At 41.1% G+C, this 26338-nt stretch overlaps 1 protein-coding gene across 13 annotated transcripts in view; it reads right to left on the bottom strand.

Moving 5' to 3' along the window:
- The window catches only part of APBB2 (amyloid beta precursor protein binding family B member 2), a 411855-nt gene that overhangs the window by 187638 nt on the left and 197879 nt on the right, over window positions 1–26338 (bottom strand). For all 13 annotated transcript variants that reach the window (XM_008017573.3, XM_008017571.3, XM_038008602.2 and 10 more), the window contains one exon: window positions 24753–25568. In XM_008017573.3, the coding sequence (XP_008015764.1) occupies window positions 24753–25568 (816 nt within the window). The remainder of the gene's footprint in view (window positions 1–24752; window positions 25569–26338) is intronic.

Genomic DNA, 26338 nt, shown 5'->3' with positions numbered 1-26338 from the left:
CTAGATTGGACATGAAAAATGCCTTCCAGAGGTAGACGCCTCCTCTGCAGAAAAGGTTCATTTCCTGGGAGCAAAACCACAATCTCTGCATCTAAAAATCTATACTTCCCAAAATTATGGCCCTTCTGTCACCACTTAGCTTTTGTAAAAACAATGTGCAGATAAGCTTAGAGGAAATCAATAAAATGCAAGAGTTTTTAATTTCCCTTGAGTAGAAGGAGAAACTACATTTTTTTCCCAAATCCATCCCAAATGTGGCCAGTTTTTCAAACTAGCTACCTATTTGCTTTGTTAATTTGCTTGTTTGGTTATTTATTCTCTACTGTACTCCAATAAACAATTTATCATGATGTGCAGAGGTGCATGCATTGCACAGACTATGATACAGCCTCCTACTGAGTCCACGTGTCTGTTATCCCGAGCTTGAAGCTGATTTCTGCATCATCAGAGCTTTGTCAGAAGGGGAATGTGTTTGTTTAGGGGCAGTGTCGCAGACAACATATTCATAGATTAAATATTGCAAACCAGACTTTCTAATCCAATGGCAACAAAGATAACAATCACTGGGTATTCAGGAAAAGCAAATCTGAGCCTCAAAGAGATCTTCAATAAACTGTCTGCTCAACTGGGAAAGAAGAGAAGAAAACCAAAGAGTACATATAAAATGCTAAAACTTACAGATAGGAGCCTTTTATTAAATGATACTTGGGTTGCTGCTCCACAAGGGTTCTCAAAAGTGGGAGTGGTACAATGTGGAAACCACCCAAGTGTCCATGCATAGATGACTGAATAAGCAAAACGTGGTATATACAGACAATGGAATATTATTCAACTTTAAAGTGGACGGGGTCTATGGCCACAAAACCCTGAACTTGCCAGATCTCATCTGATTTGGGAAGCTAAGCAGGGTCGGGTCTAGTTAGAACTTGTATGGGAGACCACCCTGAGAATACCAAGTGCTGTAGGCTTTCTCTCTCTCCTCTCTCGAAAGAAAGAGAGAAAGAGAGGCAGGCAAAGGAGGGAGGGAGGGAGGGAGGGAGGGAGGGAGGGAGGGAGGGAGGGAGGGAGGGAAGGAAGGAAGGAAGGAAGGAAGGAAGGAAGGAAGGAAGGAAGGAAGGAAGGAAGGAAGGAAGGGAGGGAGGGAGGGAAGGAAGGACTGTCACCCAGGCTGTAGTGCAGTAGTGCAATCTCAGCTCACTGCAACCTCCACCTTCCGGGTTTCAGCAATTCTCCTGCCTCAGCCTCCAAAGCAGTTGGGATTACAGGTGCTCACCACCATACCCAGCTATTTTTGTATTTTTAGTAGAGACAAGGTTTTACCATGTTGGCCAGGCTGGTCTCGAACTCTGGACCTCAGATGATCCACTCACCTTGGCCTCCCAAAGTGCTGGGATTACAGGTGTGAGCCACACGCCCCACCTATAGGCTTCAAAATTAAATTGAAAAAAAAAAATGGAACGAAATTCTGACATATACTATAACATGGACGAATCTTGAGGACATTACACTAAGCGAAATAAGCCAGTCACAAAAAGACAAATACTGTATGATTCCACCCACTTACATGAGGTACTCATAGTATTCAAAATCATAGAGACAGAAAGTAGAATAATGACTGCCAGGGGCCAGGGGGAAAAAATGCAGGGAGTATCGGTTGTTGCTGTTGTTGTTTTTTAATTTTTTTTTAGAGATGGTTCTTGCTGTGTTGCCCAGGCTGGTCTCAAAACTCCTGTGGCTCAAGTGATCCTCCTGCCTCAGCCTCCTGAGTAGCAGGAGCTACAGGTACACGCTACCATGCCCAGCAGATTTATCATACAGTGGGTATAGAGTTACAGCTCTGCAAGATGAAAAGAGTGTGGAAGTGGATGGTTGTGATGGTTGCACAATATTATAAATTTACTTAATATCACCAAACTATACACTTGAAAAGAGTTAAGATGGTAAATTTTGTCTTATGAGTATTTAACCACAACTTTAATAAGTGGAAGTGATCTCACAATAATCCACTGAGATTATGAAGAAAGCATCATATTTTCTATTTATACTTAGTTGTTACTCATTTATTTCTATTTCTGTATGTTGTATCTATGCATGTATTAGTACGATGCAGATATGTATGATTGATAATATACATATAGCCACAATGCACTGAAGTATAAGAATGGACAATGAAAAAAGTCTGCAAAGTACTAAGATTTCCTAGAAATAAATGTGGGTCTCAAGGCTACCTTAGAAGGTAGGCCTATATACATCCAACTGTAAAAAATGTAAAACTGACACATACTGCCTAGCTGTTGCTGGACATCAGAAGAATATTCCAGTTGTATCAGGTGTCTACCATGAAAAAAAGTGTTCTTTTTTGCAAAAGTACCAGAAAGGAGTGGTGAGATTCATCCAAGCCAACCATTTCCCATGAAAGACACTGTTCCATAACCACCTTTTACACACACAAGAAAGGAGAAAGGGAGGAAGGCAGGGAGAAACTCAGCAAACAGCTCAGGATTTCCACAGCCTACCATTCCAAACCCTTCACACTTCCAGAAGGCTTCTTGATGGAAGCTCATGGGGGAAACGCTTCACCCCAACATAATCTGGAGCAAATATGCCATTGCACAGAAAATGGGTGCTGAGTCCAAGTGTGTCCATATGAGCAAAGTAACACAGATTAAACAATGATTCATTTCATCCCAAACTACATCCATCATTTTAAAAACTGTGTGTCATCATCCTACTACAAACTGTATATGGCATCTTTTCTTCCTTTTCTGCCAAGCAGAGCAAAGACTAGGTTACAGCTCATGAAGGTGTAAATTGGGTTTATATGCTCTATGGAGGCAAATGAAGGAAAAAGAAAGGAAGGAAACCCTGAATGGGGGTAGGGGGCAGGGAGGGGGAAGATTTACTCTGCTGACTACATAGACTTTTGGTCATTTGGACTGAGTTTCAATTTTTTTTTTTTTTTTTTTTTTGAGGCAAGGTTTCACTCTGTTGCCCAGGTTGGAGTGCAGTAGTGCAATCTTGGCTCACTGCAACTTTCGTCTCGGTCTCCTGAGTAGCTGGAACTACAGATGTGTGCCACCTCGCATGGCTAATTTTTGTATTTTTTTGTAGAAATGAGGTCTTACCATTTTGCCCAGGTTGGTCTAAAACTTCTGGGCTCAAAAAATCTGCCTGCCTCAGCCTCCCAAAGTGCTAGGATTACAGGCGTTAGCTTCCATGCCTGGCTGGGTTTTGATTTTTAAATTTTTTATTTTGCTTCCTGTTATTGATTTTTAAAAGTCCCCTGAAAAAGTCTTGCATTTAAAAACTCTCACACCCCTTACATTAACCTATTCTGTCCCTAAGATTAAGACTATAACTTTCGAAACACTTTCGATGAAATTGTGCTAGGCCAGAGTAAGTGATCCTATTTATTTTTTAAAAAATATGTATCCAAAAAGTACAGGAAAAAAAAAAAAAAACTATAGTGTTCTAACTATAGCAATTTCCTCCTGCTTTTATCCCTGTGTCTGAAGTGAGGTCATTTTTGTTTGTTTTTGGCAAGTGAACAGAGAAAAGAAAGAAACACACACACACACACACACACACACGCCCTACACTTTTTACCCCCTCCTCCTAAAACAGACACACTTGTTAATTTACAGCTTTGAAAATCATCTGGGTAGTTCTTCCATAATTCACCATCTTCCTTGGTTTTCTAGGATTTTTTTAAAGAACTTTCAGACCCCAGAGGGCATTTCACTGGAAGATGCTACTTATCTCATCCCTTCAGAAGGTGGGCTGAGGTTTCCTTAAGAATCTTCTATGAGAGTGGTCTGCAACTAGAAAGTTATAAAAATTCTACCTGTGATGGTGTTCTCCAATCAGAACATTTCTCTCACTCTCACTCTCCCTCCTCCTCCCCATCTCTCTCTCTCACACTCACGCACAGACACCACACTCACATTGAAATTAACAGTGAAAACTGTTAAGGCTAAAAATACTACAAAGAGAAAAGTGTCTTTGCTAACACTTAATACTCAGAACAACTTTTTGAGAGTGAAAACGAGGATGCTTTACCTGACTGATTATCAACGCAGCTGCTTTTTTTGTTTGTTTTTAAGAGACAGGGTCTCACTCTGTTGCACAAACTAGAAGGCAATGGCATAATTATAGCCTTGACCACCTGGGCCCAAGTGATAGCCTCCTGCCTCAGCCTCCTGAGTAGCTGGTACTAAAGGTGCACGGCACCACACTTAGCTAATTTTAATTTTTTTTTTTTTGGTAGAGATGGGGCTCTTTCTATGTTGCCCATACTGGTCTCAAACTCCTAGCCTCAAACAATCCTCCCACTTTGGCCTCCCAAAGCACTGGGATTACAGACGTGAGCCACTGCACCCGGTTGACACAGCTTTTTAGTTCACTTCAGGAGCTCTAGATTTATCTTCTGATGTAAACAACATTTTAGATACGTGCCGAACAACAGTCTTGGACACCTCATTAACATAGAGTAAGGAAGAGAGCAAACCAACACTTGGAAAATTGTTCAATGAGGGGTATGAAATGACTGGATGGAAATGCTGGTAACGCCTGGAAGTAACACTGGTATGAAGCCAGCAAGCAGGAGTGTCACGAGCAGAAGACCAATCCCCGATGTCCAGGCCAGGGAGCTGCACCACCCTCAGGACCCATCACCTTCCTCACCCCTTCAGGTAAGACCGAGGCTCATGGGCAATGACGAACAAGCCAAACCACAGGGCTGGATGGAGATCAGGCTGGCCTGCCATGTGCAGGATCCCTACATTATGCAACACTGTCTCCCTGCCTACATGTTCTAGTCTCTTCTGCTGCTTATCTGAAGTTATTTTCTGTTTGTGTACACAATCGTAGTCCCTCTTTTGCTTTCTCTCTCTGTGCTTTTCCTTCAGTGGGAGAGTTAATTTTCCATACCAGAATATTTATAAAATCCAATTTTTGCTGAGCCCTTACTGCACAGCAACCACTACATTCTGTGCCCCACATGTCTTGTTTCAGTTAATCATCACAACCACCCCACGAGGCAGAGACTATTATTAACTCTATTTGACAGAGGAGAAAACGTATGGTGTTAAGTGACTCAGCCACAATCGTCTATTTAGTAATAGCACTGCTGGGATTTTAAATATTCAGTGTTCATAGTGCAGTAAAGCTTATGGCACAAATTCCATTTTAGGGTCAAGAACCAGGTAAGAGACTTCCAGTAGTTTAATTTCTGGAGCACAGGAGCAATTAAGAACTCTTCTCCTTTTTAAAAAAAAAAAAAAAAATTTTTTTTGAGACAGGGTCTCCCTTTGTCTCCCAGGCTGAAGTGCAGTGGTGTGATCTTGGCTCACTGCAGCCTTGACCTCCACCTCAGCTTCCTGAGTAGCTGGGACTACAAGCACATGCCATCATACCAGGCCAATTTTTTGTTTATTTTTTGTAGAGATGAAGTCTCATTATGTTGCCCAGGCTGGTCTCAAACTCCTGGCCTCAAGTGATCCCACTGCCTCAACCTCCCAAAGTGCTGGGATTACAGGCATAAGCCATGATGCCTGGCCACTTCTCTTGATTCTACCAAAAAAAAAAAAACAAAACAAAAAAAACAGAAAACATTATTTTTTAAAATAAAATAAATGTTTTCCACATTTTTCATGAGGGCTGTGATTCTTATTAAATGTTAGCCAGATCAGTATCCATTCTAATAGGAACACAGCACTTTAAACACAACAGAAGGCCCTGACTAAAGCAGTTCCTGTGTCAGAATCTGAGCCATGCTTCTCAAACTTGGTGCATAGAGGAGGAAGTTAAAATGCAGGTTCCTGAGACCTACCACCTGCGTCTGAGTCTGTAAGGCACAGGTAGGGCCCAGGAATCTACATTTAAAGAAACCTAAGAGTTCTGATGCAGGCAGACCACAGGCCAAACTTACTAGTTGCAGCGAGATTTCCTCCAAGACTTACAAATGAGGAAAATAAGATTGCTCTTGAAGTTAAAGTATGATAGTTGAATCAGCCAACAGATCAAAACCAAGAAATGGAGTAAGAGTGAGATAAGATGGCTCCCAAACATAGTATGATTTATCTTTCACTCAATAGAAAATATTACTGTATCTTGGGCTGGGTGCAGTGACTCATGCCTGTAATCCCAGCACTTTGGGAGGGCGAGGTGGGAGGGATCATGAGGTTAGGAGATTGATACCACCCTGGCTAACACGGTGAAACCCCATCTCTACCAAAAATACAAAACATTAGCCAGGCGTGGCAGCACACGCCTATAGCCCCAGCTACTCGGGAAGCTGAGGGAGGAGAATCGCTTGAACCTGGGAGGCAGAGGTTGCAGTGAGTCAAGATCTTGCCCCTGCAGTCCAGCCGAGGGTGACAGAGTGAGGCTCTGTCAAAAAAAAAAAAGAAAGAAAGAAAGAAAGGAAAGAAAGGAAGAAAGGAAAAAGAAAGAGAGGAGAGAAGCGATAAAGAAAGAAAATATTACTGTATCTTAAGAAAGACTGTATTGATCAAAAATGTAAGTACCTTAAAAAAAGCAATCATTCCCTTTTCTCCGAAGAGGGACTCTTAGGCAATGCACTTCAAGGATTCGAGGTCCCAAGTAGCATTATCTCAAGGTAAAGAAGGACAGCACGCCTTAGACTATCCCAGCCTGAGACCATTTAAACATTTGATTCATCTAACACCCCTTTGGCTGAAACCATGTTCCCTAAGCAACCAAGCTTATGCTTGGGTTTCCTATGTAGTTGAGTAATTATTTCTACTTGGAAAATAATACACTAGCATTGAGAATGTGCACTGAACGTGCAGTACCAAGAAATCTAACACCTAGGAGAGTGGTAATTCTCATAACAAATTAATAGATTCTTATTTTGGATTCAGTGTTTTTTATTTTGGCTTTAGTACTTCTCGCAAAGTTGATTAATAAGTGCATCTCTCAAAAATGGACCTTTTTTTTGAGAGAGTCTTGCTCTGTTGCTCAGGCTGGAGCGTAGTGGCACCATCATAGTTTCAAATGCCAGGGTCAAGCGATCTTCCCGCCTTAGCATCCTGAGTAGCTGGGACCACAGGCATGTGCCACATCTGACTGGTTTAAAAAAAAAAAATTTTTTTTTTTTTTCAAACAGAGTCTCACTTTGTTGCCCAGACTGCAGTGCAGTGGCACAAACACAGCTCACTACAGCCTCGACTTCCTGAGTTAAATCCTCTCACCTCAGCCTGTAGCTGGCACCAGCATGTGCCACCATGTCTGGCTAATTTTTTAATTTTACAGAGACAGGGTCTTGCCATGTTGCCCAAGCTGTTCTTGAAATCCTGGACTTAAGTCATCCTCCCGCCTCACCTTCCCAAAGTACTGGGGATTACAGGTGTGAGCCACCGCATCAGCCCTTAAACACGTTTTTAAACAGAAACAGAGACTCACTATGTTGCCCAGGCTGGTGTTGAACTCCTGGCCTCGAGATCCTCCTGCCTAAGCCTCCCAACATACTGGGATTACAGATGTGAGCACCGGGCCCCGCCATGGATCTGCTTTTAATGCCTGGTTTTAGAGCCTCTTAGCTAGATTGTTGGCCAGATTGTTCACTGAGGTTACATCTGTTGAGTGTATCACTTGGCAGAGATTCTCAACATCAACTTGTGAGTGCTCAAGCATGCTTGTCTTTCTACATGTGGCCCCTTCACTTTACTGTAGAGAAGTAGAAATAAGAGAAACGGGATATGTCATCACTGTATTTGAGAGTTCACCAGTGAATGAGGTATCTAGCCATTTTTCTAGAACTATGGCTAAGTTGAGTTTAATATTTAAGATGAGGAAAAAAGAAGACTGGTTAAACCATTATAAGTATCTCACTGTTTTTCTTTGTTTGTTTTTTGTTTGTTTTGTAAGGCAGCTCTCTAATAATACCCAATCTGTTTAAGTCACCCATGTTTCCACCTCAACCTCATCTGATCACCCCCTTAAATCTTGGTTAAAATAACAACACACACCAAAGGACATACACGAGTCCTAGACAGGGTGCAGACATTTGATGTCCAGGTGACAAAGTCTGAATCTCTCTGACTTCTCCCTAAAAACGACAACTCTATCTTCAGGATGTCAGTCTTTGGCTATTATTCCCACATCACCTCAACTGACACATCTAAAATCAAACACATCATCTTTCTCTAACAATTAGTTCCTCCTCCTATCTCTACTATTTCTGAAAACCAACATTTTCTTAGTCTTCAAACTGAAAATCTGACATTTTTGATTCTACTCACTCCCTCTCCACCCACGTCCAATCAATCACTAAATTCTAGAGATTCATCCTTTCCTCTACTTCCACTCTATTTTTAAAACTACTAGTCTTGTCCAGTCCTCATAATCTAAACAGATTAGCGTAAAACTCTCATAATCGCCTGCCTCCTTTTGAAATTGACCCAATTGTCCCATAGTGCTGATATTTATGGTTTCTTTGAATAAACATAGAAATTGATCCTCCCAGTCTTAAAACTAGAAAAAGTTACTTTTGTCTGAGCTGAGTTCCTTTTTCAGGAACCCAACCATCAGTCCTCCCAAATAGCATAAAGCAGCTGAAACTCACATGATCACTGTATTTGGACAATGAGATGCCGGACCCCTCACCCTCGCCTATCATGATTGCCTATCCAACGACCTGCTTCCGTTGACCAGCTCCTCTTCCTTACACCTCCCTAATTCCTGTTTTCCCACATGTGGTTACATTTCTTCCCTGCTATATAAACCCCTAATTTTAGTGTGTCTGGGAGACGCATTTGAGACTGATCTCCCATCTCCTCAGCTGCAGCACCTGATTAAAGCCTTCTTCCTTGGCAATACTTGAATGGCTTTCTGTGCAGCAAGCAGCAGGTCCTAGAGCAAACCTCTGGTGTTTCAGTAACATTAACACTTTACCCCACAAACATAATCTAGCCACCAATGTCAGATACAGTTTCTTCAAACTCCACCTTACAAAGGTTATTCCTTTTCTCATAAGCATCAGTCATGTTTCATGAACAAAAGCAAGGTCAGTTAAGTACATTAGCACTTTCTCTGGCCTCCACCTACCTATCTGACTTTCTCTCTCACAGCTATTATTCTTCAAAGACTCTTTTTTCCAACCAAATTGCTGAGAGCACTGATCCTCATACCTAGAGCAGAAGTTCCCAAAGGGAACTTCGAGGAGTCTCAGAGATTGAAGCTATTTTCATAACACTCAGATGTTATTTACAACCTTTTCACTATGTTGACATTTAAGTGATGGGGCACAAAAAATAAATAACATTGCTGGCATCTCAGCATGAAATAAGACAGTAGCAGAAGCTATATTAGCAGTTATTGTGTTCCCCAATGTAATGATGTCCTTGAAGCGGTAAAAATTATTAATTTTATTAAGTCTCAACCCCAAAGTACATGTTTTTAATGAAGGTACACATAAAGTGCTTCCATGGCATACTGAGGTAGGACTGTCATTTCAAGGAAAAGCACATGTGATTGAGTTGCAAGCTGAACTAACTGCTTCTCCACACAATACCTTGTTTACGTGAAAGAACTGACAGACAACTATGGTTATTCAAATTTGGGTATTGGGTAGACATTTTCACAAAAATAAACCAGGTGGACCTGTCACTTCAAGGAAAACAACTGACGCTATTTGTTGGCAATGATCAAATGCAAGCTTTTAAGCAAAAATCAGAATTTTGGAAAACTTGTATCTATCACAGTGAGCTTGACAGCTTCCCAATAATGGAAGAGTTTTCTAATGAGATGGTAAGATTCACAAATGTAATATTTTCATATTGCATAATGAAATGTTTCAACATTTGGAAGATCTTCATAACTCACTGAACCAATATGTTCCAAATAACCAATGCATGATGTTATAAAATTATGTATAGATAAATATCCACTCAAAATGTATGACATACCAATAGATTTTAATATAAGAATGCAAAAAAGCTTATTATTATCATTTCACATTCCATACTGAAACTAACCTTTAAGAAATTACAAATTATGGAATTTTGGTATAACATCAAAAAAGAATATCCACAATTGCCTGAACAACTATTAAAATAGCTGTCCCTTTTTTACCTATGTATCTGTATTAGGCCAGTAGGGTTTTCTTCACCTACTTCAACCAAAACAATTTACTGAGATATGCTAAGGATAAAAGCAGATAAGAAAATCCAGCTGCCTTTGATGAAGCCGTACATTAAAGAGATTTTCAAATATATAAAACAACATCACTTTACGGTTTTTCTTTGGCATACCTGGATTGCCAGCGTCACTCCTCTTGTGCTTTGGGCCATTATTAAGTAAAGTAAGGGTGACTTGAGCACAAGCGCTGCAATGCTACAACAGCTGATCTGGAAACAGAGACAGACAGCTACTAAGCAGCTCACAGGTGGGTTTCACAGGCAGCATGGGTATGTGGGACAAAGCAATGATTCACGTCCTGGGTTGGATGAAGCAGGATGGCACAAGATTTTATTGTGCTACTGAGAATGGTATGCAGCTTAAAACTTACACACTGTTTATTTCTAGAATTTTCCATGGAATTTTTTCCAACCTCGGTGTACTGCAGGTAACTGAAGCCACAGAAAGTGAAACTGTGAACAAGGAGGACTACTATATTTTGAGGTAATTATATTTATTCCACAATATTTAGTGGACACAGGAATGTCTCAGGTGCCACATATCCTGAGATATAGTATCCCACTACTCTGTATCACACTTGTATCTCAGCATTCTGGGAGGCTGAGGCAGGAGGACTGCTTGAGCTCAGGAGTTTGAAACCAGCCTGGGCAATATAGGGAGACCCCATCTCTACAAATCAAAAATTAAAAAACAGCCAGGTGTAGTAGTATGTACCTGTGGTCCCAGCTACTCAGGAAACTGAAGTGGGAGGACCTTTGAGCCCAATAGGTTGAGGCTGCAGTGAGCTGTGACTGCACCACTGGACTCTAGCCTGGGCAAAGAGTGACAGACGCCCTGTCTCAAAAGTAAATTAGTAAAAATAAAAAGAATGTCCTGGGCACTGTTTATTCTAGGCATTAAGGATATGGCAAGGAACAAAGACTAGATTCCTTCTTTCTGCAGCTTACAGTTCAGTTTCACCACTCAATTTCTGGGGCTTAACAAAAAAAAAGGCAAGGAACACAGTGGTTCACATCTGTAATCCTAGCACTTTGGGAGGCCATTGAGCCCAGGAGGTACAGACCAGCCTGGACAACATGGTAAAACCCCACATCTACAAAAGAAAATTTGTGTGTGTGTGTGTGTGTGTGTGTGTATGTATATATATGTGTATATATGTGTGTGTGTGTGTGTATAAATTAGCCAGGTGTGATGGTGTGCACCTGTAGTCATAGTTACTCAGAAGGCTGAGGTAGGGGGATCACCTGAGTCCAGAGAGACTGAGGCTGCAGTGAACCCTGATTACGTCACTGCACACCAGCCTGGGCGACAGAGTGAGACCCTGTCTCTAAATAAATAAATATTAAAAAAAGAGCAAAGGCAAACTGGCCTAGATCCTGGGAAACTTTCCATCTCCTAGCAGAAATAAGGCAGTAATTCTAATAACAGCTAATATTTCAAAAAATGCTTTCTGTGGTCCAGCTGTTGTGCCAAGGACTATATGTGACAATCTTGTAAAGCAGATTTCTACTATTACTATTCTCATTTTAGAGATTAAGAAACCTGGAGCTCAGAGGTTAAGAAAGTGATGAAGCTAGAACAAGCAGGATGTCTGACCCTAAACCACAGAAAGTGGTAAATGTCCTAAGAGTTGAATCTTGAAGAAGGAGCCCACGAATTCCCTGATGGAAATATTGTCCCTCAATCTTGAAATCATCCAGAGCATGAAGCTCAGTTCCTAGCACATAAGAGACATTCATGGACTGCAAGGAACTCTGTGAATGGATTAAAGTTAACCTATCACATTCTAGATTATTACCAATCCAATAATCCTCCATTAAAGACATAACGAGCCTGAGATGAAAGGGCTTCTCTCTGATGTGTTTTACATGGAGTCCATTCTCTAACTTGGGGCCCTTGTTCCAAGCACACAAAGGAAAAAAAAAAGGAGACAGAGAGAGAGACAGGACATGAACTAAAAGATGAAAGCCACTCTGAAATCCTGGAAGAGGCTGAGGCTTGTTCTGGAGAGAGAAGAGAAGAGCACAGGCCGTGGAATAGCTTCTTTGTCCACAGTGAGCAAGGGGTGAATGGAAACGTTGGTCAAAGGTCCCCCAATGTAAAGCAAAGCAGGAACTGCAGAGCTGGTCCATTACTGAGAAGTATCCCTAGAGGCCTCCATCTGTTCTTGAACTTCCTTTGGTATACTTCCCATCAGCCCCTTCCCAACGGTATGGAGTTACAGTTATCTGCACTCTCACTTTCTGACAATTCTACATGGAACTGAGACATTTTCCCCTACAACATTTTGGGGAAGGGTTCTATTAATAATACTCTTCATGTCTATTAGAGATTCAATAGACTTTCATGGGCCAGCCATCTTGTATACCTTAACCATCACATACACCGCTATATAGATGAGAAAATGTGTTCTGGTAATAAACAACACAAAATCAGCTTCTCCAACAAGACATTTATAGGATAAAGATCTACCTTTATGATATCCTGGATATACCAATTCAGTGTAGTTCCATATGAAGAATTCTTCAAGTAACATGCAGGGAGAAAAATATCAACTAACAACGTCTAATTATACTAAGGATGAATTTTTCTGAGGATCAAATTCAATCATATTCAAGAGTAAATCTATGAAAAGTTAAAGAAAAAGACAGGCCGGGCGCAGTGGCTCACACCTGTAATCCCAGCACTTTGAGAGGCCAAGGCAGGCGGATCACCTACGGTCAGGAGTTCAAGACCAGCCTGGCCAACCTGGTGAAACCCTGCCTCTACTAAAAATACTGAAATTAGCCGGGCATGGTGGTGTGTGTCTGTAATTCCAGCTACTCAGGAGGCTGAGGCAGGAGAATCGCTTGAACCCGGGAGGTGGAGCTTGCAGTGAGCCGAGATTGTACCACTGCATTCCAGCCTCTGCAAAAGAGCGAGACTTCGTCTCAATAATAATAATAAAAAAGACTAAAGCTTACACACAATAAGCATCAGCTCACCTCTTAGGTACCAACCAATGGCTGGGGTCATCTCATTCTCTCATTTTCTGACCATTCCACATGGAATACTAACCATATATGGTTTTCTAATAGTCAAATGATTTGATTTTTCCAGTCAAATCTGTTTGAACATGAAGCTTTTATTTAACTGTTTTGTACCCAAGGGTTCTAATAAGGAAACACAAAAAATAAATTACAAGGGTAACTGGTAACTACCCCTACATTTATGAAAGCAAACGGGGCATATTAACTGAGTCAGACTTAAGCACAAAATTTATGAACCACCCACATCCTAGGTTTTGAAAAGCTAATGTTTTCCCTCTTCTTAACCAGATTAACAGATGGAAGACTCTGAGAAGTCATCTAGAGATGTCTTTAGAAATTTCAAGCATGTTTTGCTTAACAGTTCATGTCACACTTTATGATTCTACCAGAAGGCATGGGACCGAGACTAAGATGACTATGCTTAAAAGGAGACTGTAGATCCAAGGATGTCGCTACTATGGCATCACACTTGTATGCAGCTGTAACAGGCAAGATCAACATTAGCCTGGTTCTTCTACCGTAACAGTTCCATGTATACACAATGGCTAAGTCCATTGATGGTGAGAGCAAGCGGTCGCAAGCTCAATGCCTTGAGCTGGAAAGGACAGGACCCATCTAAAAGGGGCTGCTGCTGACTGTTGTCTCTTTGGTATTTGAGCTCAGCATTGTGAGATTTCTGAATTTACAAGAGGAATGAGTGGTCCTCTATTTTTATGTAAAATATCTCAATTTCTAAGCACTGGCATCTAATTAAGCATTTTCTATAACACTGTCTACGGAACAAAATCTGCCCATGAGTTTGTGCATTCTTCAGTGCTGCTGTTTGTGATCTCTGATGCTTTATAGCATCATATTGCCTTTGCAGTGACCTAAAATCAGAGTCATATCCTTCTTTTTTATATTCTGCATAGCTCCTTAAGAAAATCCTGTATGTTTGCTAAGAAATAAATGTCTCTTGAACTAACATAAGAAAACATGTCTATTATTGATAGTCTTGTCTGTCTGTTTTTAAGCTTTGATCAAAGGAATAAAGCCTTCCATATGCCAGCACCCCTGAACTATGCCACCCTCCAGAACTGAACTGTACTGCTAAACATAAAGCTTTGCCATGTCTTTATCACGTTTTTATCTTTTTATCTTTTATTTTTATCATGTTTTTATCACGTTTTTCTACCGTTTCCACACTTACTCCCAATCTCAGTTGAGGTTATAGTTTCAGGTTCACCAGTCCACACCAAAATTTCCACATCTTTACAATGAAGACTTTGAACAAAGGTAACCCCAAACTATCTAGAAGTCCCTTACAGTATATTCCACTCACTTAAAGTCTCACAAGACCTGCAACTATGAGCTTTCCTTCTTGAAAATTTTGAACATAATTCTTGCAAACATTCTTTCACATCTCTTCCATGTTGCATCTATTAAGGAATTATCTGTAAGATGTCTGTACTGGGTTGAACCATATACCTACCAAAATTCCTGTCTACCCAGAACCTCAGCATGTATCATCTTATTGGGAAATCGAGTCTTTGTAGATATAATTAATTAAATTGAGGTGAGGTCATACTAGGTTAGGGTAGGTCCCAAATCCAATGACTTGTGTCCCTAGAAGAAGGCAGTGTGAAAACAGAGGTACAGCTACAAGCCAAGGAATGTCACACATTTCTGGGAGCCACCGGAAGTTTGGAAGAGGCAAGGAAGGATTCTACCCTAAAGCCTTCAGAGGGAACGAGACCCTGATGACACTTTGATTTTGGACTTTTCTTTTGACACAGAGTCTTGCTCTGTTGCTCAGGCTGACTGCAGTGGCATGATCCCAGCTCACTGCAGCCTCCGCCTCCTGGGGTCAAGCAATTCTCCTGTCTCAGCCTCCCGAGTAGCTGGAATTACAGGCACCTGCCAACACACCCAGCTCATTTTTTATTTTTAGTAGAGACAGGGTTTCACCATGTTGGCCAGGCTGGTCCCGAACTCTTGACCTCAGGTGATCCGCCCACCTCGGCCTCCTAAAGGGCTGGAATTACAGGTGTAAGCCACCACGCCCAGACTGATTTTGGATTTCTGGTCTCCAGAACGACAGGTGAACAAATTTCTATTTTTTTATTATTATTATTATTATTATTATTATTATTATTATTATTATTATTTTCAGTAGAGACAGGGTTTCACCATGTTGGCCAGACTGGTCTAGAACTCCTGACCTCAAATGATCCACCCGTCTCAGCCTCCCAAAGCGCTGGGATTACAGGTGTGAGCCACTGCGCTGGGCCACAAATTTCTATTATTTTAAGCCACCAAGTGTGTGATAATTTGTTACATCAGCCATAAGAAACCAACAAACCATTTAAACATCTCCTCTTCTTTGCTTAGGCTATCCAGGGTTTGAAGTGGGCTTTATCTTTTCTTACTTGCTGAGGTATGATGTGCAAAATGGAGCAAAGAGCACAAAGACACATTTTGTCAGGCACTCTGCATATGGTAAGGGCTTCATACATAGAGACAGGAAACTTTATGTGAGCTATGTGACATCACAGACTGGTTTTAATCTACTTCTATGTTTCAGGCACCTAGCATAGCACACAGAGTTGACTTTTAAAAATGACTGGCATGTGGCTGGGCGTGATGGTTCACGCCTGTAATCCCAGCATTTTGGAAGCCTGAGGCGGGCGGATCACAAGGTTAGGAGATCGAGACCATCCTGGCTAACACAGTGAAACTCCATCTCTACTAAAAATACAAAAAAATTAGCCGGATGTGGTGGCACGCGCCTGTAGTCCCAGCTACTCTGGAGGCTGAGGCAGGAGAATGATGTGAACCCAGGAGGCAGAGCTTGCTATGAGCTGCGATCATGCCACTGCACTCCAGCCTGGGTGAGAGAATGAGACTCTTGTCTCAAAAAAAAAAAAAGGGCATGTGTACATATATATGAAGTAACAAATGAAAGAATGAATAAACAAACTAATGAACACCAACAAAGTCATGATGAACAAATTCACAAATTCTTGAACCACTGTTAACTTATATGAACAATACTAGTCAGTGAAAAACCATGGTAAAGTTACAGATGCATTTCAATTCTCCACGGATGTAGAGCTGTTCAAGTTTGCTATCTGAATATTTCTGTAGCCTCTTTTATTACCTTAAGGGTTTTTTTTTTTTGGTTTGTTTTTGTTTTTGTTTGACATGGAGTCTCACTCTATCACCCAGGCTGGAGTGCAGTGGGGTGATCTCAGCTCACTGCAACCTCCATCTCCTGGGTTCAAGTGATTCTCCTGCCTCAGCCTCCTGAATAGCTGGGATTACAGGCGCATGCCACCATGCCCAGCTAATTTTTGTATTTTTAGTAGAGACAGGGTTTCACCATGTTGGCCAGGATGGTCTCAATCTCTTGATCTCGCGATCTGCCTGCCTCCGTCTCCCAAAGTGCTGGGATTACAGGCATAAGCCACCGTGCCCAGCCAACTTAAGGGTTTTTTTTTTGTTTGCTTGTTTTTGTTTTTGGTGAAGAAAACTAATCTGGGCAAATAGCTCATGATGAAATTTGACCAGAAAATTTCTGAAAGTGTCCAGTAGTGTTTTTGTCTCTGATCCCACTGAGCCACTCCCTCACAATCTTGGTGGCTGCATGCCTTCCTCCAAGGTGTGAGAGCATCACCTGGCACTTCTGGGAGGCTTCACACAGGACTCCTAGAGGCATACATCCAGGTGCTTCCTAAGCTGCCACTGTCCACTGGACCCTCTCCCCAGAAGCTAAAACAACTTGCCAAACTAAGAACTGAAATTGGTATTTTCAAAATATCAGTAGAGATAAGAGAGAAAAAACAATCACAAACTTCTTTAGTGGTTAATTTTTAAAAAAGAAAAAGATTCTTTACTTTTCAACAGCTCTGAGGGACATGCTCTCCCCAGATCTCCATCACTGAAAGTCTATTCAATCTCCAGCACAGATAACTTCAAGTGTCCGAACATCCACATCCCAACTGACTGATGCTTCTTCCTTTTCATAGCACTCAAGCCTCTCACAGGCCTCCCCTGGTTCCACCTTGAATATATCTGCTGTCTTGTGCTCATTAACCATTGTTAGACTCTGGCTGCCACTCATCTCATTGTACTCACCTTTCCGTCCCCTGAAGTACCTCATGTGATACTTTATAATGGAAGGCAACCCAAAACTACTTTATTCACCGGAACATATATTTCTGCATAGAACTTTCCAAAAACACAAAACTGAACAAAATCTTTTCTTTCTTAAGTTCATGGGGTAAAATAAAAAATATTTTTATGCATTTTACCCCTAAAGTGCTAAAATCTCACTTGGAAAACACACCATCTACCCCAGAACACAGTATGCCTAAACTATTTTGGAAACATCTCACATCTGCCTTCTTGAATTCTTCCTGTCGCATCATGGAACTCTCTACTGAGAAGACATAACAGGAAGGCTAGTGAGTCACTCAAGGTCCTTAAAAGATTAAAATTAATTCAGCACAGCAAACCAGCTGAAGACTGGGCTTAGGAATTTTTTTTTTTTTTTTTTTTTTTTTTGAGATGGAGTCTCGCTCTGTTGTACAGGCTGCAGTGCAACGGTGTGATCTCGGCTCACTGCAACCTCCACCTCCTGGGTTCAAGCGATTCTCTTGCCTCGGCTTCCTCAGTAGTGGGGATTACAGGTACGTGTCACCACAGACGGCTAAATGTTCTGTATTTTTAGTAGAAAAAGGGTTTTGCCATGTTGGCCAGGGTGGTCTCAAACTCCTGACCTCAAGTGATCCAACCTCCTCAGCCTCCCAAAGTGCTGGGATTACAGGTGTCAGCCACTGCACCCAGCCATGGGCCTAGGATTTGTAAGAAAAAAGGGGGAAAAATATTTATAGTTAAAATTACCAAAAGCCATCTGAGATAAAATGAACAGTTAGAAGAGGTTTCTAAAAGTGTGAAAAATACAGACTTATCCAAAGCTTTAACACTCTTAAGCTAGCTAAAGCCAGAAATAAGAGGTGCTGCCAGTTCTGTTGACATAATTAGGTTTGTGGCTCTCACTGTCATCAACTATGCAAAAGAGTTCCACTTTGCCTCAAAACTGGAAACCAATCAATTGAAGTCATCAAAGGATTCAAACTCTAAAGCAACACTGCTATGGTCTAAATGTGTCCCCCATATTTCATGTAATGTTGGAAACTTAATCCCCAAATTCACATGATGATTGGAAGTGGGACCTCTGGGAGGTAACTGGGATTAGGTAAGGTCCTCAGGGCAGGGCTCCCATGGTAAGAGGTATCTTTATGAGAAGAGGAAGAGAGACCTAAGCTGACATGTATTCTCTTTCTCTCTGGCGACGTGATATCCTCGCCACGTTATTCCGCAGCAAACGCACTCACCAGATGCTGGTGTCATGCTCTTAGACTTCCCCGCCTCCAGAACTGTGACCTAAATATATTTCTCTTCATTATAAATTATCCAGTCTCAGGTATTTCGTTATAACAACAGAACACAATCTATGACAACCACAGATCGATCTCAATTCAAGGCGAAGTGTGAAGTCAACTGAAACCAAAATGGCCCTTTTCCTTGGCACTGACCCTTCTAACATATAGACTTACAGACTCGAATAAAAGAATGTTTGTGGTAGACTGAATTACTGACCCCAATTCTCCATCCTTCCCAGGAGCCTAGAACATAAATAAGAATCACCCTATCCAAGTCTTCTAAACAATTATTTTATACAAATTGTTCTTACTTTTTCTATTTCTACAGGTATACTGTTGTAGCAAACATCAGACAGCATGTATTAATGATCACAAATCTATCCATCCAACCAGCAAATGAGTAACTTTACGGAGCCTTTTACTATGTGCCACATACCATGTGAAGAAGTTCACATATACACATAATGAAGACCTGGCCACCGCTTTCAAGGAGCTCTAAGTCTACATGGAAACTTATGAGTGACGTAGAAAGCCACTAAGATAAACATGACGGCAGAAACTTAGAAACATTTCTTTGAGAATACAGAGAAAGGACTTTATATAGTTCAGAGGGTCTAGAAAGGTTTCACAGTAGAGGTGGCATTTGATCTAAACCTCAATTGCATAGAGGAATGGAAAGATCCCCTAAAATATAATTTTCCACTTTCTGGATTCTTAAGATACTACTCTATGCCTCCAGTTGAACCAGACTAAATCTGATATATTTAGCCTCTGTGGTAAAACACTGGATGCTGCGTCGGAAGACCGAGGTTCAAGTCTCAGCATGGCCACCTGAGAGTGAGAAAGTACCACCAACAGGATCTGGCACATGGTAAACCCACAGAATCTCTGGGTGCCTTCCCCAGTAACTCGGGTTATTCAGCTTCACCAACAGATCATTATAAAATATGTAGCCAATGCCAAAACCAGGCATTGACTAAGATATAACATCGAGTGTCTTATTCAACACATCAAGTTCATTTTGTGATATGTAGATGGCTCCCATTTTCATTCAATTAGTCATTATTTATTTATTAAGCTCACTTGCCATATTCCAGGCATTGAAAATACAAAGATGACGATAAACCAACCCTTGCTCTTAAGGTCCAGAAAGTCTTAACTCAGAGTCCAAAATATAGGTTATTCATAATTAAGAGAAAAGCAAACTTTTATATCCCACCACTGTACTGATACTGATGATCTCTAATATAATAATCACTAATATTCATTAAGCGCTTGCTATATATGCCAGATACTGCTCTAAAAGCTCTTTGAAGATGCTTTTTTTTTTTTTTTTTTTTTTTTTTTTTTTTTTTGAGAGAAAGTCTTGCTCTGTGGCACAGGCTAAAGTGCAGTGGCATGATCTCGGCTCACTGCAAGCTCTGCCTCCCAGGTTCATGCTATTCTCCTGCCTCAGCCTCCTGAGTAGCTGGGACTACAGGTGCCTGTCACCACGCCCAGCTAATTTTTGGTATTTTTAGTAGAGATGGGGTTTCACCGTGTTAGCCAGGATGGTCTAGATCTCCTGACCCTGTGATCTGCCCACCTCAGCCTCCCAACGTGCTAGGATTACAGGCATGAGGCACTGCGCCCGGCCTAAGATGCTCTCACTTAATGTTCACAGCAGGTCTATGCCAAAACACTCTTATTATCCCCGTTTTATAGACGAGAGGCTATGAGAACTGCGTAGATGTAGCAGAGCTGGGATTTGAACTCAGGAAGCTCACTCTAAAGCCTATGCTCTTAATGACAAGTTAATGGATCACGAGGCCCATTGCCACACCATCTGGACTTGGTTTTCTCTACATATAATTCTGCTTTTGTACACTTTAGCAATGAATCTAATTTGAAACAGTTACTACCCAAGATACATCTAGTTTCATACTCTGTGTCTTCAATTTTGTTAAACCCCAAGCTAAACATAAAATTACATGTTGGTACCACCGAAACCTGTAGCCAGGAAGGTTCAAAATGATGCACCTTTTCAACGTTTTCATAAAGCAAACATGAAACACCAAGTGATTAACAGAGAGACTGTATACAGTATGACCAACAGGTATTTATTTATCTGAGCCATCATGCTTACCTGGGGCCACTGAGGGAACAGCATCTCTGAAAAAGACTCTAACTAGATTCCAAGTTCTCACTTTGCAGTAGCAAGATACAACCCTTTCTTTTAGAATCAGGGCCAAGGCACTCTTTAACTTTTCTTAACTCCTATGAAAGTAGTCATTTCACAGATGCTTTTCCTTTTTCAAACAGCCTCTTGTTTTCTTAAAGGACAGACTACAGAGGAGGAAAAGAGCAGCCACATATTGTATACATGACTGATTGTACAAAAAGAAGTTACTAAACAGCTGGAGGGGGTGATTCAGTAGTAAAGGAAAATAGAAAGTAGTCAGTCTCTGGGTTAGCCATTGCATTTTATTGTATAAATAGCATTTTAACTTGGAAAGGATGCCCCCGAGGAAGAAACGAGTCTATTTTTCTAGGCTCCCCAAAGTGCAGTCTATGATCCAAAGATAACTGCATCATGATTTAGTCATAAAACACACACCACTGTGATGAGCATGTACTTAACACACAGCAAGTCAACAGGCAAATATACACTTTTTATATATGTACTATGGCATGGCATACTAAGACGTCACAAAATATTTGCTCTCGTTTTTTCTTTTCTTTCAACTGTTAGTATTTGTGTTTATTTTATACATACACACATACACATATACATACTATATAAAACATACATAATAAACACTAACTTTATCATTACAAGTGAAACAAAAACTGCTTATTTTATTTCATTCACTAATCTACATATTACCTGAAACCTGAAGTGTGATTATAAGCAAAGATTTCATTTCATGGGTATCCACAGCAGACTCTGAGGCAATTCCAAAAGAGGACTCCCAAAATTATGACGATTAATATTGAGACACTGTAACATGCTGAAGTAGACGCAGAGATCCCAAAGTGAACATTTTCAAGGCTGGCACAGGTTTGGCTTCTAGTATATTTTTTAAAAACACAATCTCATTGCTTTTCATTCACAGCTAATACATTCTTTGGAGCATATTTGATTTGAAACATCTATCCTTAGCAACTTATCAAGGGCCACCATCATCCTGTCAAAACCAACTTTCGAGAGAAAACTGAGCATATCTTCTTAACATGTCAAAAAACTCTAATCCAGTTCATATCACAGACCAAGCACTGTAAGATGTTCTGTGGAAACCCAACAGCAAGTAATGTCAGGACACTGAGCAAACGAGTGGTAAGTGTCACAGCAGAGGGACCCCTGAAAGTCTTCCTGGAAAGAGGGAGTTACAGGAGCATTTCAAGAGTCCCAGTAGGTAGAGTGGAGTGCATACTTCAACTGTGCCCTCTCCACAGGCCCTTACCCACACCAGCACTCAGTAAGCCAAGGGGCTATGGACAGAAAAATACCTAAATACTCATCAGCAGGGAACTTGCTAAATAAATCATGGAACTTGTATATAGTGGAATAGCATACATAATACATAATACTTAAAAAGACTTAAGTAGAAAAATGGATGGATCTATAAAATATGTTCTTACCTGAAAAAAAGCAAAGCATTCATAAAACAATCTAATTAGAATAACTTTTTCCTGGTTTTAACTATTGAGGCAAATTTTAAACATACAAAATTAGAGAACAGAATAATGAATCTGCATGTACCCATAATGCAGCTTTAACAATCAGCAGCTTATGGGCAATTTTGTTTCTTTTTTTATCCTCCTAATCCCAATTATTTTGGAGAAAATAATTATTTTGGAGAAAATCCCATACACAATATTGTTTCTATCAGCTTCTCCTGCCTCAGCCTCCTGAGACTACAGGCACGCACCACCACATCCACTTAATTTTTGTATTTTTAGTAGAGACAGGGTTTCACCATATTGGTCAGGGTGGTCTTGAACTCCTGACCTGGTGATCCACTGCACCTGGCCTAATTTTTATTTTTTTGAGATGGAGTCTCGCCTGTCACCCAGGCTAGAGTGCAGTGGCAGGATCTTGGCTCACTTCAACTTCCGCCTCCTGGGTTCAAGCAATTCTCGTGCCTCAGCCTCCAGAGTAGCTGGGACTACAGGCACCCGCCACCATGCCTGGCTAATTTTTTATGTCTTAGTAGAGAAGAGGTTTCACCATGTTGCCCAGGCTGGTCTCAAACTCCTGAGCTCAGGCCATCTCTCCACCTTGGCCTCCCAAAGTGCTGAGATTACAGGCACGAGCCACCACACCGGCCTTAAAATTTCTTATTAATATGAGGATATATGACTCAAATATTTTCTGAGAGGAAATAAAAATATAAGCTAATGGTCATCACTGGGAAAGGGGGCTAGGGTGAAGGGCAGAGACAGTTTAATTATTCACTTAAAAATATCTTTATGTTTTTTGAGACAGCGTCTCGCTCTATCACCCCGGCTAGAGTGCAATGGCATAATCATGGTTCACTGCAGCCTCAAACTCCTGGTGTCAAGTGATCCTCCTGCCTCAGTCTCCTAAGTAGTTGGAACTACAGGCACATGCCACCGTCCACCATGCTCAACTGCCTTTTTTGGAGGGTGAGAGATGGGGTCTTGCTGGTTTTGAACTTGTGGGCTCAAGTGATCCTCCTGCCTCAGCCTCCCAAAGTGCTGGGATTACAGGCATGAGCCACCGTGCCTGAACAAAACTTTAGGTTAGTTTAAAATTTAACTACAGCAGAACCAGCTATGCCAGGAAGAACAGCAGAAAGGGTGCCATGACCAGAGGGAGAAAGCAAGGTGTCAGTAAATGATGAACACAGGAGGTAGAGCTTGGCTGGAAGATGTGCAATCAGTCTTTCATGTATTAATAGATTCAAACTCTAGTAGGTGACAACGTCCATCAGCTGCTGAATACGAATTCTCTAAATGGGTAAAAAGTATAGAGAGCTGTGAACTTGGGGACATTACTGAACATAATTATGATTCCAGTAATGTGCAGGGCCAGACAGTTACGAGATGAAATGGCCTCATCTCAACCTCCCTACTGCCACATCCCACAGCAGTATGCATCACTGAAAGTACTGGGATTTTAAAGGGCACTTCAAAAAAAGCTACTTTTTTTTCTTCTTAAACAAGTTAATATCTTAACTCCTTTTTTCCTTATCTTTAGTCCTTGTAATTTATCTACCTTATAGGTTGTAAAAATGTGATTTCCTTCTGTGGTGGTTCTATCTGTTTTCTTTGTTATATCTGTATTAATACAGCCCTGGGACCCACTAGGGGAACTGCTGGACTACTTTTTAAAAAATTAGCCTTTCTGAGTGCTTGTTTACGCTGAATTCAGATACAATAAAGTTCTCCAAATTTTTCAATCTTACGATCAGTATAGTGGGGGCTATGAGAAAATGATATTTAAAGTAGCTGTCACCATTTTAACACCTCCAACAAATCCAAAATATTACAAATATATACAAAAGTCCAGAAAGACTGGTCTCAATTAGACTAGTTAAAAGCCTAAACTTCTGAATATATTTTTCAAGAAATACTATTTTCCCACTTTTAAATATTACTTAAGGCTAGTAAAATACTCCTCAGTAAATGTCAAAAAGAGAAATGCCTTTAATGAACAGACGGCTAATGTTTTAACTTTTTATGAGCTTCACCATAAGTAAGTTCTTTTGAGGACTTTAAAATAGTTCTCTTAATTGGGTTATATCCTTCCCCCCACAACTTTGTTTATTATTTTGCTTACCAAAACCCAGTATTTCTAGATAGCATAGAGAAATGGTCTACCTATGCACTGGAAGTGTAATTTCTAAACAGATGATATTTTACTGTACTTAACACCAAGGACCTGTTTATTTTACAAAAATGCTTCCCAGAACAAACAGCTTTATGTACGATCCAAAATGAAACTAACCTAAGATATGGTTGAGGAATGCAATAATATTTTGCAAATAAATTGCCCAATTTTACCGCAAGAGGCTCACGTTCCTCTCTGCATATAAATGGACATTTTTGGTCAGTCTAGAGATTTACTCCACCAATAGTTGAAAAGATCAAAAGAAAGTGCCAGCTGAGGCTATGCCTTCCCCAGGGGTACCTGTTTCATCCGGGGAGCTGGGTGAGGCACTGTCTTGGGACAACGTTGTCCAGCTGGACTCCTCATCGCTTGGTGCCAGGTTTTGGATCCGGTGCAGTGCACAGTCGGTTTTGGCCCCTGTTTTCGGATGATCCTTCTTGGTCTCTGGGCTGGATGACACTGTGGCTACTTGGCCGTCTTCAGGGCTGGACTGGGGTTTGTTTGGTTTCTGCAGCAGCAAATCACCATTCCCAATGATGGTGGAGGCCTGGCCCTGGCCTGGCTGGGATTTCTCTTCCGCAATCCCATGGCAGTTGCCTCGGTTCTGCTCTAGTTCTCTGGCTGAGGTTTCCAGATCTGCATAGTAATTTAGGAAGCTCTTAGTTCTCCTGGGCTGGGAGGGTAAAATCTCACAGCCCGAGGAATCCTGTGGGTGGGGCTCTTTACCCTCTAACTTCTCAGAAGTTATGTTGATGACTGCAGTGGGGCTCAGGTTTTTGTTGGGGTCCTGCTGCCCTTGTTCTGCAGCCTTCCGGAGCTGGTTCTCCCCATTTTTCACCAGCTTGATGTTGGCAGAGCCATTTCCCAGCAGGGGCTGTGCAGCTGGATCTGAGAGGCCCATGGCCGCCTGGATGTTAGTTAGTGCATATTTTTTCCTGCATTTGGGAGGTGTGCTGTTCTTGGTTTCCGTGTGTTTTATTTCAGCGTTCAACAGTTCATTGTGCGAGGAACGGAGGTTAAGGGTGTTTGGTGGTGTGGCTGGGCTGTTCCGATTAGTGACGTCTGTAGTTCCGCTGCTGGCCATAAACACTGCCAAGGTGTCCACACCTGAGTCAGCTGGAAAAAAAAAAAAGGTCATTAGACACTTGCCGTGATTAAACTACTTAGTATATACAGTGCGAATAAATATTTTTATACAGAAAACTAAAAGAAAAAATGCTTCCACTGCACATACATTCTCACAGAATGGACCCATTTTCCTCTTTATTTCACCATTTGTTCCTATATTAAATAGGAGCAAATAAAGGGCTTAACGTGATAACCAAAAGCCAATTTATAGAAAGCTAAGAAGTCTGAGGACCTAAATTTTACTTAAAATTAAGAAACATTTCTCTTTGAATTCACATAAAAGCATTTTCTTCTGGTGGCTGGTCTTCATTTTTTACAAGCTTGAAAAATCATCCCCTTTCCAAATATTCCCACTACATTTTTATTCTTTGGTTCCTTCAGGCAACAACCACAAAAAATTGCTCAAGATTCCTCTGGGGCTTCAGCATTCTTAGTCAACCTGAAAGGTCACTGTTCAATGATGCTCCATACATCCAAGGTAATTTTTCTCAATCATGTTTAGAAACTGTGTTCTGAATGCCTGGAAAGCCAAACCTCCATTAGAGTTTGCTAATGTCTTGGTGAACATTTTTGACCTGGGCTTACTGTTTGTACTAAACAGAAATTTTGAAGAAATGGCTTAATTTCTGAAGAACCCGCACAAAACTATTACTGTAGCATTGAAACCTTGGCTACAGACAACATGTTAGAGCTCCCAGAGGAGTTTGAATATATTCCACTGAATTAAAATACAGACTCAGCTGTTTGCAGTCATCACG

The sequence above is a fragment of the Chlorocebus sabaeus genome, chromosome 27 (genome assembly GCF_047675955.1).
Source record: "Chlorocebus sabaeus isolate Y175 chromosome 27, mChlSab1.0.hap1, whole genome shotgun sequence".
Classification (NCBI taxonomy): Eukaryota; Metazoa; Chordata; class Mammalia; order Primates; family Cercopithecidae; genus Chlorocebus; species Chlorocebus sabaeus.
The sequence above is the reverse complement of the archived record's forward strand: the minus strand, read 5'-3'. Positions and strand labels throughout refer to the sequence as shown.